The sequence below is a fragment of the Rhinolophus sinicus genome, chromosome 5 (assembly GCF_057876585.1).
Source record: "Rhinolophus sinicus isolate RSI-liver-muscle chromosome 5, RSI-T2T, whole genome shotgun sequence".
Lineage (NCBI taxonomy): Eukaryota > Metazoa > Chordata > Mammalia > Chiroptera > Rhinolophidae > Rhinolophus > Rhinolophus sinicus.
In genome coordinates this window covers 96,792,281-96,807,285 of record NC_142505.1, presented here as the reverse complement: position 1 = coordinate 96,807,285, position 15,005 = coordinate 96,792,281, and the positions used below count along the sequence as shown (strand labels likewise).

General features: G+C 42.9%; 2 protein-coding genes and 1 long non-coding RNA gene across 3 annotated transcripts in view; 2 read left to right on the top strand and 1 right to left on the bottom strand.

The window, feature by feature from the left end:
- Positions 1–4,688, top strand: part of PWWP2A (PWWP domain containing 2A) — a 38,656-nt gene extending 33,968 nt beyond the window's left edge. Inside the window, exon 4 of the transcript XR_012489856.2 lies at positions 169–4,688. The gene's annotated coding sequence lies outside the window, so the exon portion shown is untranslated. The remainder of the gene's footprint in view (positions 1–168) is intronic.
- A 2,594-nt stretch (positions 4,689–7,282) lies between these two features.
- Positions 7,283–15,005, bottom strand: part of TTC1 (tetratricopeptide repeat domain 1) — a 33,817-nt gene continuing 26,094 nt past the window's right edge. Inside the window, exons 7-8 of the mRNA XM_019740594.3 lie at positions 13,967–14,021; positions 7,283–7,894 (exon numbers count right to left, since the gene is read on the bottom strand). Coding sequence (XP_019596153.2) covers positions 7,761–7,894; positions 13,967–14,021 — 189 coding nt within the window. The 3' untranslated portion in view covers positions 7,283–7,760. The remainder of the gene's footprint in view (positions 7,895–13,966; positions 14,022–15,005) is intronic.
- LOC141567300 (uncharacterized) lies at positions 7,894–11,495 on the top strand. The gene is made up of 2 exons (XR_012489861.2): positions 7,894–8,430; positions 8,669–11,495. It is a non-coding gene; the product is annotated as an uncharacterized LOC141567300 (long non-coding RNA).

The following is a 15,005-nucleotide window of genomic DNA, read 5'->3' as shown; positions in this document are numbered from 1 at the left end:
TACCGGTAGCTCACTTGTCCTCTTTTCAAGTAATGATGCTGCCATCAGTGCTTTGAATAGAGCATATTGTGTTTCTTAAGCATACTTCTCCCTAGTGATGAGTGTCCTGCCAAATTTTTGCTTACAATGAAATTTCATGGCCTAACAACTCCTTTGCTTTGATATCAGGAGGTAATGAACCTGGGATGAAAGAGAATACAACTGAAGAATACTGTGTCAGAGGAAGAAGAGCTGGCCACACAGCGGCTGTGTCACTGTCCTTAAGAATTACGGATACTTTACTTAGCCCCTTTCATCATTCCCTCATGAGGCCCACTGAGTAAAGGAACATGAGTTGCTGATATTAGAGGAAGATGCTTCTCTGCAAATAACTGCACTAGCCTAAGAGACATGGATTCTGATCTTAGTTGTCAGTGACCTTCCTGATAGAAAACCGTGCAGTGGCTGCACTGGCCAAAATGGTGTGGAAAAGGAGTCTCACCCAACCAGCTCTTAAAGTCCTACTCAGCCAAGGCCCAGAACATGGGAGACATCAGAGAATCTTCCTTAAGTGAAATATTCTGTACTCTTCTGCTTCTGAATTCTGCTAAGCTCAGGGCCTACCTCCTGCAGATCCTGAGTAGAAAGCTCAAGCCTGTGATTACAGAAGGTAAACTATGTCAGCGATGTGAAGCGGTACAGAGCGGGAGCCTGTTGTGTCCTGGCCCCAGAAAAGCACAGCTGGGGTGTCAGAAAGACAAAGCAACCGTACAGAAGACAGTGATGGGGGCGATCCGTCACAGGCTTAAATGCAGCTGCCTGAACTTCTGCAGAAAAAATGAGGCAGACTGGAAAAGCTTTTGCAGCACAAGAGGAAGCTACAACCCCTGGCCTCTGATGCGAACTCCACCAATGGCAGAATCCAACCAAAGTGTGGCACAGCCCTAGGAAATTATCAGACCTTTCCTCCCAGTTAACTAACTTCATGAGACAAAGTTGCAAACAGTATATGCTATTCTGGGGCTGTCAAACCATCCCAACAAAACAGTCTTGTGTACTTGAGACCGAGTACCACCGAGAGCCCACCACAGCCTACATCCTTTCAGATGCACACCGTTCTCCCCGCCCCACTCCATTCCATCCCCCTGCTCCCTGCCCTGGCCTCGCTGAGGACATTTGTCTTCAGTTTGCTCAAAGACTTGCTCAGGCAGCATGTGGCGGCTGCCTGGGGAGCCCAAGTGGGGCGTCTGATGTAGAATCAGGATGGCATAGAACCCCACAGAGAGACAATGAGGTTACAGTATCCCCATATCTAGTGCCTCACATCTGGAGAGCCTTTGGGTTGGTTCCTTCATAGCTGTCATGATGCCTGATGGCTTAGGAGCCCCAGTTCCTGGTAGTTCCCATCTAGGACATATTTTTCAGCAAGCCAGAAACTAACAGCTGGGGCTGAGTCATAGCCATGAGTTGCTAGCTGTGGGCCTCCTTGGTAGTGGGGCAGCAAGCCCTGTTTTAGCTAAGGTGGGAATGTGAGCTTCCAAAGTTTCCCCTTGAGTGAAAGGAAAAAGAAGGCATGGAGTCCTATTTCTGGTTCCAGCTGACGGAACAACTCCTGTATGACGGAGTTAGCTGAGTTACTTATTCCTACCTGGCGACCTCAGAGGGCTGTTGGAAAGTTAGGAGAAAATTGAGTATTTGTAGAACATTTCAAACATTTGTAAAGGCAGACTAGTATTACAAACCCTAAGTACCCATCCCTAGCTTCAATAATTACCAACTTACAGCCAGGAAGACTGACATTTTTGATGCTTTGAAATTTGAGGGCATCCTCACTAGTTTTCGTAAACGAATTTTATCATTACTTTCTTTGATTGCCCTTGAAGGGTTTTAAGCAGTCACCCTCTGGTTATTTTAGCCCTACCTCTTGTGGCTGGTAGCAAAGAATGCATTTGTCATTCCCAAGAGCATGAAAGGACTTGGTTTCGTGTGGGCTCAGTAGCTTTCCACACAAGAGTAGGAGGTGACTGGAAATGATCACCTCCTTTCTCTGTAGAGCTTTTGATCGTGCAGTTCCCTGAAGGAATTGATTCTCCAGCCACTTCTGGTAGAATATGCCCACATTGCCTTTTTAAAGGAACTCTAGGTGATGGGAGGACTAAGCTGGTTACTATTGCAGTGCAGGGGGCAGGCTGAAAAGGACATAAAGACCTCACTGAAATGGCTGCCAGGAGATTTTACTAGGGTGTGTGAGGGTGTTACCGTACACAACACACACCAATAGGAAGATTAGAGAAAGAGTTCAATGTCTTACGAGATAATGGAGGGATGAGCTAGGGCAGTGAAAGGTAGGATCAAAGGGGGAAGTGATCACAGAAAGCAACGCGCACCACAGCCAGGCTGCAGGCTCACAGGCTTCACCAGCGGCCCGAGCTCCAGCAGCTCTACGCCTTCCCTTAATGCCAAGGCCAAGCTTCAGGGAAAGCACAGATAAGAGGAAAAGTCACGTGTTTCCAGTCCTGTGTATCTTAAATTTGCACTCTTGTCTTGGAGGGTTTTTGGACCCTTCCCTGTAAAGATCTTTCTCAAGATTAAAGCAGCCATTAACTTACACAGCCGTTCCCACCCTCCTTGGTCTCCTATCATAGGCTTCCCTTGGACTCCAAGTTTTGCTAAAGCAGTTGTAAAAGACAGGCTTGCAAGGCTGCTTAGCTCTGGGGAACAGACAATCCTTGCAAATACACCTTCCAATCAGGAACACATCTAATACCTGCCAGCTCATGCGTCTATTCAGACAGTAAAATGCCTCCAGAAAGTCGTCTGCTCTTCCTTAATCAGTCTGGATTCCAGCTTGAAAGCTGTGTGAACTGTAACTCAGCAATGGTCCCAGAGGCCAGCTCAGACCTGGGACAGCAGAAAGCAGTTCCTTCAACTACACAAAATACTGTCGGAAATAGGACTTGTCACTTATAGACTAAACAAACATTTGTGCTTTGACTGTACCTGAGCAACTCTGAAGGTCCAGTGTGTGAGGTCTTGTCATTTTACTGAAGCTCAAGTGTAGGCCCAGCAGGCTCAGCACTCCCAGCCTCCACATCTTGGCAGAGTGTAATAGTCTCTATTCCTATAGGCACAATAACTTGTCAAGTGATAAGAGGTGGCATTTTGGGGGGTGGGACGCAGAGCGAGAGGATAGGAGAAAACCCAGCTGCAGTGCTTGTGATAGATGGGGAAGATGTGGAAAGTCAGAGTTCTTAGCAAAAGAGGTTGGATTTTAAGAACATTTAACCATAGCTTGGATCCATGATGTGAGCAAAATGAACAAATCCACAGTACACTGCAGAGAAGAACCACCAGCCGGGTATGCATTTGTAGTAAGAGTCCCAATTTCTGGGTAAGCCTGCAGAGGCGCCAGTGAATGGAAAAGCTGCTCATGTGAAAGTTGGAAAGGTGGTTAAGACAGTGTGGAAATAAATACAGAGAACACAAGACTCAATGGAAATGTGATCTGGGAGAAGGTGAAACTAGAAGACAAGTTAGGGATTTTTGAGAGTCTCAAGACAAATCCTTACAAATATCCAAGATGCAAAAATGAAAATTTGAAAACCAGAAGATATGCTTGACATTCAGGCCAGGTTGAATGTCAATATCTGAGGACATTCTACATGGCCACACAAGATGGGCTCGCTTGGCTTTAAGTGACTCTTTACAAAATGTCTTTGTGTTTCACGGGTGCTATTTATAGGCTCCATGGTTCAGAAATCCTAGCTGTGCCCTCCCAAGTGGCCAGAGCGCACACCTACTGGAATAGAAACACTACTGCAGAACGTTAACTGCAGGTGTCGAGGCCGCTCGGGCAGTGCCCAGAGAAGTCCCCGATCAGTCTACCCGCCCTGACTAGGTGACACCAAGCTGTGGGAAGGTGAAAGAACATTCTTGGGAAGGTGAAAGAACAGCACATAAACCTTCCAAACTATTTGATATTTGAATCACTTGTTACATCTTACAATTTGAGGAAGGTGACTAGTTTGTACTTATCCTGAGAAAGCAGATAATGGGTGGTAGCAAAGGAGACATTTTAAAACAGGACTAAATAAAGAGCACCGAATCTGAAGACTTGGGTAGTGATGGTTGTTCACATTGAGACCACCCCTGAGGAGTGTCCCTGAATGCCAATTTACTGTTTCTAGTACTGCAGCAGGGCTGGTGATACTACAGATATGAATGTGGCCCTTACTTTCTCGAAGATCATGGTCTCTCATGGAGGCAGATGGGGAACAGATCATAGCATTAAAAAAAAAATACATGTCTGTGAGTCTTCAAAAATATTCTAGAAGGAGATTCAAAATTATTTTGACCCATTGCAGTATCATTGGACTAGGAATATATACAATGTCACAGTGTGATTACCTTAACAGTAAATTCTGGCATACATTGTTTTGGGAGGAGGAAGGCATCACAGAACTTTAAATCATACATCTTAGCAACAGTAGGCAAATACATGCCACCTTCGTCCCTTGCACTTAACACACCTCCTACTTTTCAACCCTTTCAAGATTTTTCTATTGTCAAACGTTTTCAAAAGGTTTGAATCTTTCTTTTCTCGAAGATTTTGGAAGCAGAGAAATAACAGCAGTAGATAAAAACACCTTGGCTTAAGCAACAAACTCACACCTACTTAGATTCCCTTCCTTTCCTTTCCAGATGCATTACTTGGCCCACTCACTAGACACATTTAATGTGGGCCTTACTTGGCATCCTGTAAGATTTCAGGGTGGTGTTGGTGGAGGAGGGGTGGGGGAAAGGAAAGCAGGAAAGGAAGGGGGAGGCCTAAGAAGCAAAACCTTTACACCTGCAGCAATGGTGGTGTCTTCAGGAAGGCTGTTTCTAGGCAAACACGTCTGTTTCCTCCTTGGAGCTCAGCTAGTCCTTCAGGAATCGCAGCCCCGGTCCTTTGCTTAGTCTCAGCAACTGAGGTCAAGTCATAATCTGCCAAAGTGGTTTCCAGGTGCTCCTAACACCCCACCATTTCATAGTAATACTATTTTCACAGTAACGCTAAGGGGTTATTTGTTTTTTTCACTGTCATTCTGTCATGAGTATGCAGAATTTTCCAGACTACACGTGATATTGTGACAAACAGTACAGAAGCAGATATGAGAATCTTGCTATCTTCTATCAAGGGACACATTAAATAAAGAGACTTGCAAAAATCTAAAATGATGTCACTCTTATTAAAACGTGCTTGTTTTGGAAGATATTTTTCTAAAAATATTTTTATATTAACATGAAATACATTTATTCTTAAAGGAACTAACTAAATATTTAAGAAATTTCTGTTTTAATTTATAATATGGTAAATAGCAATAGATATAATCCACATAAACTAAAATGCTCTTTTTTTTGAGTGAAGGGGTCCTGAGATCACAAGGTTTGAGGACTCCAGCACAACACTGGCTGCACAGACGCGTGGACCTCACAGCTGCCAGCCAAGGCTTCTGTATAACTTGTAGGATTTCTCATCCACACCTTTCTGGGAAAATTAAGAGGCCAGATTTACCATAAAGATAGTAAAGCAAAACTAACCCCACTCTTTCTCCCTCGCCCTCTAGTAAATTCCACAAACACTTTCACTTCAATCTGGGAGACAAGCTCGGCCGATAAGAGTTAATACTGCGCGTCATTCCACTATCTACCAAACCAACACACTGAGCGGCTCCGAGCAGATCACAGACCCAGAACAATCCTTCACACGAGCAGGACTGCACATCACTCAGTTATGTGTGCGCTTCATTTCTGCGATGAAACTTGCATGTCACTGCCTTTGACACTCACCCGAACTATTGAAAGCTTTCACCAGCATCAATTAATGACTAGAGAAAACAAAAAAAACCCAACTACCTTTGAAATCTCGGTTCAAAGTCGAAAGGAACATGGTTTTGTTCTGCGATTCACATACCACCACGCCTGAATGAAGCTATTTTAACACATTTTTTGCGGGAAACGAGTAAACTCGTCATATCGCTTTTTATACCAAAGCACGGGAGAGGAGTTAACTCGTTTTGTTCCGCTAAGCGGTGGGGCGCAGGAAACCTGTAAACAAGGGCGCCAAACGGGTGACGGACTACGCATTATCTATTGTCAGCGGTGCCCTATGCGTCTACCTGCCGATACAATAAATTTGGGACCGAACAAAAACAATAGCCATAAAAATAAATAGCGGTAATATTTACAAAAAAAAGACACAATGATTCCAACAAAGGATTTAGTTTTTGCATTTTTGTTCGTGTCTCCAGTGACTCCATTATACTGCTTTCGTTCGGACGTCTTCCTTTCGTGTTTCTTTGTCATTCTGCTTTTATAAAACATTTTTTGTTTTAAATTACTGAAATTTCGTACAAAATACCTAACTACTGTTGTGATTGGTGCAAAATCATAGTTTTTTTTGAACTGCCTCTAGTTTCTTTTCTGATAAATATTATTTTTGAAAGTGATAATTTTATTATCCCTGGACATGAATCAAGATACATACGAGAGTGACGATGAATTGTTTGCTGACAATTTATCTAATTATTCCTGCCAAAGTGAAAGGGTACCGCAGTGAAACGCGGTACATGTGCAAGTTTTGTAATGTACCCCTGCACAAAGGAAAGTGTTTCGAACGCTACCACACAGTGAAGCACTATTAGGTTATAGTTTTTTTTTATAAGATCCGTTGAAAATTTCGAAAAAATATTGTAATTTTGTATACATAAAATTATTTTGATTGTGAAAGAGTGTTTTTTTCTAAGTTTACCTAGAATGTAGTAATTTTGTGTACATAAAAAATAGAATAACACATATTTTGCAAAGTAAATAGAGACCTCTTTTTAAACTAAAACACTGAAAGTTTCATAGAAAAATATCAAATAGATCGAAAGATATGAATATTTTACAGAAAGTCTAATTTTGGCGAGAAAATGTCAAAAAAGCCCCGCGTTATGACGCGATTTGGCGGGAAAATGCCCGCTTACAAAGTGTTAAGTTGAAATTATTAAGATAGATGCTTGGTCAGAAACATTGATTTCATAGTGATCTGCGCAAACATGGAGCGGCCCACAGCTTGTGAGCTGGTTCCTGAATTCTAGTAGATGGGAGAGTGGGCATCGCTTGAAGATCATCTTCAAGGTGCAACTAAGACTTTGGACATAGTTGTAGAATCCACTAACACTCAGTAACACTGCTTGAAACCAACACTGCTCCCAGAGCCAGAGAGGCCTGCTTTAGCTGTCGTAATGGGGACAAAATTCACAACCCAGCTCAGACATGTCACAGAAAGCATTTATTACCACAGAGGAAATCGAGACGCTGGAGCCCACGCACAGCAGTGTGATCAGGGAGAGGGGACAACAGGCGGGAACCCCATCAATCGTGTCTGGGCAGTCTCCGACCGGCAGGTTGGCTGGGTCCAGGAGAGACTCTGGGCTTGTGTGCTTGTGAGGCTCAGGGAGGTCAGCCTTAGCAAGCAGGCTTCCTCCTGGACAAAATAAAGGACAGCCAGAGCCAGAGGCAGCAACTGCACAGACACCACCTTAAAATGGAAATTAAATTAGGCTCATTACATCCGGAAGCGCATTTCACCCTGATCGTAAAACACGAGGGAAAAGGGAATGCTGGGCTCTGCTGAACAGCCTGGCTTGGAGATAAGATGCTGTTAAAGTTAAACGTTGGCAGGGCCTTGCCCCTTGCTAACAGCAAGCAGCACACAATTTACTAGCCAGCTTTAAAGGCTACTGTTATCTTTGTTATCTGTTATTATTCGGGTTTTGAACAAAATTGATGGAGTAGGAGCCAGTAGAGGAATCCTGTTTGATCTGGAAATTTTCTGTGGAGAGTCCAAAAGGTCGGAGAACCAAGTTCCCAAGATCTTTTAGTTTACCTGCAATGTAAAAGCAAAAACTCAAATAAATGCGAGGAATGAACAGAAGCAGGAAGACCCCAAACTGAGCTTGCCTTACTATCTGATTACAAAATTTCGTGTCTCTTGGCAGTTGAAGAAACTCTGCTTTTACAATGATGAAGCCTCAGTTCCCATGTCTTCCTCAGGAGTGCAGTCACTTCAGTGCCATCCGCCTGAGCCCGAGCTTGTGGAAATGACATGACAGAGCCCGGCTGGCTCCTGAGAGAACAAAGCTTCCTGTCCAAGCTGGCCAGAGCCACCAGAGGACACAGGCTCCGGGAAGAGTGGTGGCCAAATCACCTGCTGCTCCCAGGGGAATGAAGACATCCCGCCACGCCGCTGAATCTAATTCCACTTGTTTCTATTGAACCTGGATTCAAACTCAACAGCCTCCTTTTCTAAGTAAAGCCTCAGCTTCCACACCAAGCCCATCATTTCTTGCTCATCAACACCATCAACCTTAAAAGTTAAATCTTCTATTCCCCACTTTTCAGACTTCCCTCATCAATCACCAGGTGAGATCATGTCCTAAAACCAGAACTGAGACACATGGTATATAACCAAGGCCCTACATACGAGAGGGTTAGGGAATTTGTATGTCAAAAGTTGGAGTTTCTAGGCTATTGGAGAGATTTATACCGATTTATGGGACAATAGGATGGAATACTTGAAACTAGGCATTCTGGAAAATACTGGCAAGGATGGGTGAATACAGTTTCGACTTTTTCTAAACTGTTCTAATTTTCCTTGCAGCTCTGCTTCCAATGGAGGAAAATGGGGGTAAAGGGCAAGAACCCCCCAATCATCAGAGGTACAGGCCCTCCCACCTTACCCTTGTGAGCAGCTTTCTTCCTCTGAGGCCTCCCACCTGGAAGTAAAGCCCACGTAAAGAACTTGAAGACGCACAGCCTTTAAACGCCCAGGCCTGTTCTAGTAACTCAAGCAGAACGTTTGGTCTCACTCTGAGATTTAGGCCCCCGAGCTCACCATATTCTGAGAAAAGCTCCTGCAACTCGGGGTGACCATGCTCCAGGCAGGCTTCCCAAAATACACCTGGAACACATGCTCAGTGATGCTGTTTACGGAGAATCACTGACACAGACCTGACAGCACAGACCTGGCAGCACAGGGGCCCAGAGCACGGCCTCAGGGAGAGGGATGCGTGGGGAGGGGACCGCAACAGGCGGAGAAATGAGAGGGCAACCCCAGGAAGGGTGTTACCCACCACTGTGGCAGTATGTCTCGGGGTTGAGGAAGAAGGACAGGGAGGAAACGAACATTAAGAAGCCTGAGCAAATGTCACTGCTGGCATAGTCCTTGGCCCTTCTGACACAGACTGAGTGAGCAGGACTCTCGAGTGGCTCCCGTCGCACTCCCAGAAGCCTCTGCTCCAGGGCCAGTAGCTGGGTGGAGGGATCTCTCCCAGCCCGTCTCCGTTGCCAGAACAACTGAAAGGGCCACTGTACATCGTATTCAGCATCTATGATGTGAGGAACTGGGATCTAAAGAATAAAAGTTCTCAGCGTCTGAGATGCTCACAGTCTAGTGGGGAGACAGACTGACTGAGGTGTGCAGAGGTGCAGCTCTCAGGACGCGCAGGGGTGTGAAGAAGGTGGCGTTTCAGGAGACAGTGCTCTGAAGGACGGTGAGCAGTCACAGGCTGACGGCATGCCACTGTGTCCTAGAGATGGTGGCAAAGTGAGGGTACGAGTGTTCCATCTGCAGATGGAGAGGGAGAACTGGGGCCTTTGCCTAAGTGCCTGAAGGACCTGCCCGTCACAGGGAGCTCGGAACAAGACAAGGATGTCCACTCTGGCCACTGTTATTTAACATAGAACTGGAGGTCCTCGCCAGAACAATGGGGTAAGAAAGAGAAAGAAAGAAAAGGCATCCAAATGGTAATGAAAAAGTAAAACTGTCACTATTTGCAGATGACATGATTCTATATATATAGAAAACCCTAGAGACCCCACCAAAAGACTATTAGAAACAATAAATAAATACAGTAAATTTGCAGGATACAAATCAACATACAAAAATCCACTGTGTTCCTATATACTAACATGAAATATTGGGGAAAAAAAGAAGAAAACAAACCCGTTTACAATTGCAGCAAAAAGGATAAAATACTTAGGAGTAAACTTAACAAAGAAAGTGAAGGACCTGTACAATGAAAATTATAAGATATTGTTGAAAGAAACTGAAGAAGACACAGCAATGGAAAGATACTCCATGTTCATGGATGGGAAGAATTAACGTTGTTAAATGGTCTTATCACCTAAAGCAATATACAGATTTAATGCAATCCTCATCAAAATTCCAATGGCATTTTTCACAGAAGTAGAACAACAACAAAAAATCCTCAAAACCACAAAAGACCCCAAACAGCCAAAGCAATTTTGAGAAAAAAAGAACAAAGCTAGAGGCATCACACTCCTTGACTTCAAACTATATTACAAAGCAACAATAATCAAAACAGTATGGTAGTGGCAGAAAAACACATAGACTAAGGAACCAGAATTAAGAAGCCAGAAATAAACCCACACATATATGGTCAACTAATTTTTGATGAAGGAGCCAAAAACATACAACGGAGAAAGGAAAGCTCTTCAATAAATGGTTCTGGGAAAGCAAGAAAGCCATGTGCAAGAGGAGGAAACTAGACGCTGTCTATCACCATATACCAAAATTAACTCAGAATGAATCAAAGACCTAAAAATAATACCTGTAACAATAAATTGCGTAGAAGAAAGCATAGACACTAAACTTAAGAACCTTGGTTTCATTGAAGTTTTTGTGAACTTGATTCCAAAGGCAAGGGAAATAAAAATAAATGAATGGGACTACATCAAACTAAAAACCTTCTGCACAGCAAAAGAAACCATCAAGAAAACAAAAAGGCAACCAACCAAATGGGAAAGATTATTTGCAAATGATACTTCCAATAAGGGAATAACACCCAAAATACATAAAGAACTCATACAACTCAACAACAAAAAACAACCTGATTAAAAACTGGGCAACTTGAATATTTCACGTGACTAGACACCTTTTCAAGGAAGACATTACAAATTTTCTATTTGTAATCAAAGCTTGTTCAGAGACCTATGTTAGCATCATCACCTGGCCGCCAAGTGCATCCCTCTTGCCCTCCCAGCGGAGCTGCCCAGATGGATGGCTCATTTCACCACCTCTATCACGGAGCCTCACCCCAGGAGGGCACTCCTTTCCCCCACACCAGGTTCAACAGCCGCACCTCTTGAGACACTCCTGAATGCAGACCAATACACGAAGGACTTGTGCTCAGCATCTCATAGCTGAGCAGGAGCTTCAGGGATTCTGAAAATATCTCATTGGTTTTTCTTTGAACATTTTTTTAACTATTTACCTATCTATGTGAGCAAAAATATTTAATATTATGCAATCAAAACAAAGAAATAAATGAGATATATAGGTACTCATAAGGCTGTGCCTGCCATCTAAACCCGATTTCAACTTTTTGTTCCTCAAACTTGCCTGATTATTCAAATTATAATTGATATACATTTCAATTTATACAAATAAAACACTTTTTTTCTAATTGTCGTTTCACATAAATTGTGTTTTAAAAAAAGAGGTTCTACTATTTTAAAAAACAGGTTCTACTATTTTAAAAACCATGAAAATTACTAGATTAGGGCAAAGCCAGTAACAGGGCTCAAAAAAGGCTCTGAGTGTTTTGGGGTGCTCTGTGCAGGGCATGTGTTCCCACCTCATCACACCATCGACCATATCCCTTAGGTCCTTTCAAACCTTACATGCCCTGGCTTTCGTGGCCATGAGGCTAATGTTCCTAGAGAAAAGGACAAAAGGAAACAAACACGCTGGTTGCTGACCCCTTTCCTCAAACCTGAAGCCACTCTGAGTGTCCTGTGATCAGCAAGGACTATGGCACTAGGACTGATGTCCCCTGGTCTCCACTCCTGTTCTGATGACATTTATAAATGACAGGCTAGGAAGAGAGAAGCAAGTATGTTTTACCCACTCCTAATTCCAATCAGGATTTTTTCTCCCATGGAGGGGGTACATAGCTCTTCTGTCTTAACAAAAAGGAAGTTAGAGAGAGAAAGGAAAAAGCAAGTCAAAGATTAATGAACAAATCTAAATCAAAGCTAATTTTGTTGAGTAATCACATAATTTCGTAAATGCCAATAACAAAGAGTATTGAGCAGCATTTCAAATCTGTAACTGCCAGTTCTCCAGCAGAAACCATCATCCCCAGGGAAACTAGCACTAAAAATCGTGCAGTGTGCTACAAAAAGCTTGTTCACCGTCTAAAGAGGAGACATTATTTTACACTCAGAGTGACTACCCTGCTTAGATCTCATACAGTACGTGAACCACAGTCACATCATCTGCACCAAGGAGGGAAGAACACCAGAAAGCTCCCGTGGGGCTGAGGTTCCACATAGAGATTGCTCTCCTCTAGGCTCTCCTTTGGTCGGTAACACCCAGAAGCGATATTTTATTCATGATCCTTAGATTCATTAAGAAAACATTTAAACTATCAACGTGTAACAACAAACGGACGTGTTATTGACCAACAACTTAAGTTAAGTCTGATGGGAGGAGATTTCATACAGAAGCAACTGAAGGAATGAGTTCAACTTGAATATTTCACGTGAGGGAACAACGTAAATAAATCCGAACGCCATGGAGACAGGAAACTGCCTCAGGAGAATTTAGAGACAAGGACACATGACAGTTTTGATTCCGTCTGAAACTGACAACACAGTAAGATTCGGTTTGCACCCAGCGCTCTATGGTTTTGTATGGGCTCACAAATATGGACTGGAGACCAGTGCCGAAGCGTCTTTCCATGTCCACTATGGCCCCTCAAAGGCATCTCTTTAAGCAGGAAACCCAGCTCAGCTAAATGCAAATATCATTATTTTTTTTTGGCTAAAAGCAAGCACCATTATTAGAATAGGTGAGAAAATGCTCTTTTCCCTCTTTGAAGAAAGAGTACCTTTAAAATAATTTTTCTGCTCAAACATGGCATCAAGTTTAATTAAATCAGGGAAAGAGCCTTTTTGGGAAAAAGTGGGGGAAGGCTCCGGAAGTCTGAAGCAGCTCTCCTTGGAGTTGGAGCCCACCCTGCAGGGCTTATGGATGTCCAGGGTAATGGCCTCTCCTTAATCAACTCTGCCACCAAGGTGAGACTCTGGGAAATTGGTTCTCATTCTCTGCATACCGATGCCTAAAGGTCATAAATGGCCAGGCTTAATTTACTGTAAATGATTTTTACCTTAGATCCATGTGATTGCAATATATTAAATGCAATTCACATGACAGAAAATAATCATAAGGAAGAACATATAGCAGATCTAGAGCAGGCAATTAGCAAACAAATTCTCAGCAGAATACACTGGACAGGTCTCTGTCCAGGAATCTTTCCGCCCCTTCGTCGAGCAGACTGTTCACGAGAGGGGTTCTCTGATTCCAATTATAAATGCTTTTGCAAATAAGTAACTAAAACACGGATCAAATTGATCCATTTGCCTTCCCCTCCACCTATAGTCTTTCCCCCCCTTGTTATTTACTCCTAATTCCTGCCCTCTCACATCTTCTCAAACACTAAAGCCTTTATTAAACAACAATTTCCTTGCTTCTGGCACGGTGTCGGCTTGTAGTGACTGCATCCTAATGAACTGAAAACCTTAAGCTGTTTATTCAATGAAGAAACAACTGTTTTTATGAAATTCATGACCTAAGAGGTTGGTGGTATCCCCGGCTGGGAGGTGAACTGTGTTTGCATTCTCGAAGGCAGGGAAGTGTCCAAGAAAAATAAAATGCAAGTTTGGTTTTTGAAAAGCTGATACCCTCTGTAAATAACACTGCTCCTTCTGGAGTAAAAACAGCTGAGGACTCAGGAGCCCCACGGTATTGCTGCCACAACAAATGAAGGGACCAGAAGCTGTTGCCAACTGTTGTGTTTTCTTCTAGTGAATAAAAATACTGATGCGCCCACGCCAGCCGGGGGTCAACAGAAAGTAAGGGAAGCAAACTTACCTAACATCTCTTCCTTTAGTCTCTCATTACGTTCTTCAATTTGCTTCGGCAATCTCTGAGGGAGAAAGAGGAAAACCAATGGTTTGTAAAAACCCCTCAGCTTTATTTTGAATTTGAGAAACATTAAAAACCTAATGTGAAAGTGGGATCGGTTAAGTACAGATATGTGATATTAAAGGAAAAAAACGTTTGTTTGTGGGTAAGCTACACGGAGATAAAAATTTTGTCTGGTTTACTGCTTATTCCCAGTTCTTGGCAACAGAGGCCCAAGGAGGACCTCAATAAAAATTTGGTAAATAAATATATACACAAAAAAGTCTGAAACGATATCGATCAGATGTTTACAGTGATATATTTAGGTGGTAGGATTATGGGTGGTATTCATATTTTTAATCTTTTTGCTCACTTGTATTTCTGAGCTTCTTTATGTAACTTAATGTATTGAGAAAGGGTCAGATCAATACTGGATGTTCCTAATCTAGCTCAGTGTTTTGCAGCCTTGGCACTGCTGATATTTTGGACCACGGAATTCTGTTGGGGGCTGCCTTGTACAATGTAAGATGTTTAGAGCATCCCCAGCCTCTACCCGCTAGATGTCAATAGTACCCTCCTGGTCATGATAGTGTCACCAGACACTGCCAAATGTCCCAGGGAACCTAACCATCCCCAGCTGAGAACCACTGATCTAGATTAGTCTCCTATGGCCACTTTTAGCTCTGTAATTGCCCCCAAGTACTCCAGAATTCCAGTAATAACTGCATTATAATAATTCAAAATAAATAAATTATGCATATAGCAACTAGCATAAAAGGCTTCCTTTCATAGAAGCCTTAAAACTAACTTGACAGAGATGGACGCTACCAAAAATTTAGCTAAGATTTTTAAGTATTCCCTTTCCTCCTGTCAAATTTAGTCAATCTCACCACCACTCCGAGATGTGTTAAAAGTCAGCTAAATGGTTAAAACTGGTTTCAAATTGCTTATGTATTTTAATTATCCTAACCAGCCTGCCTCCCATTACTCCATTTCTAGATAAATA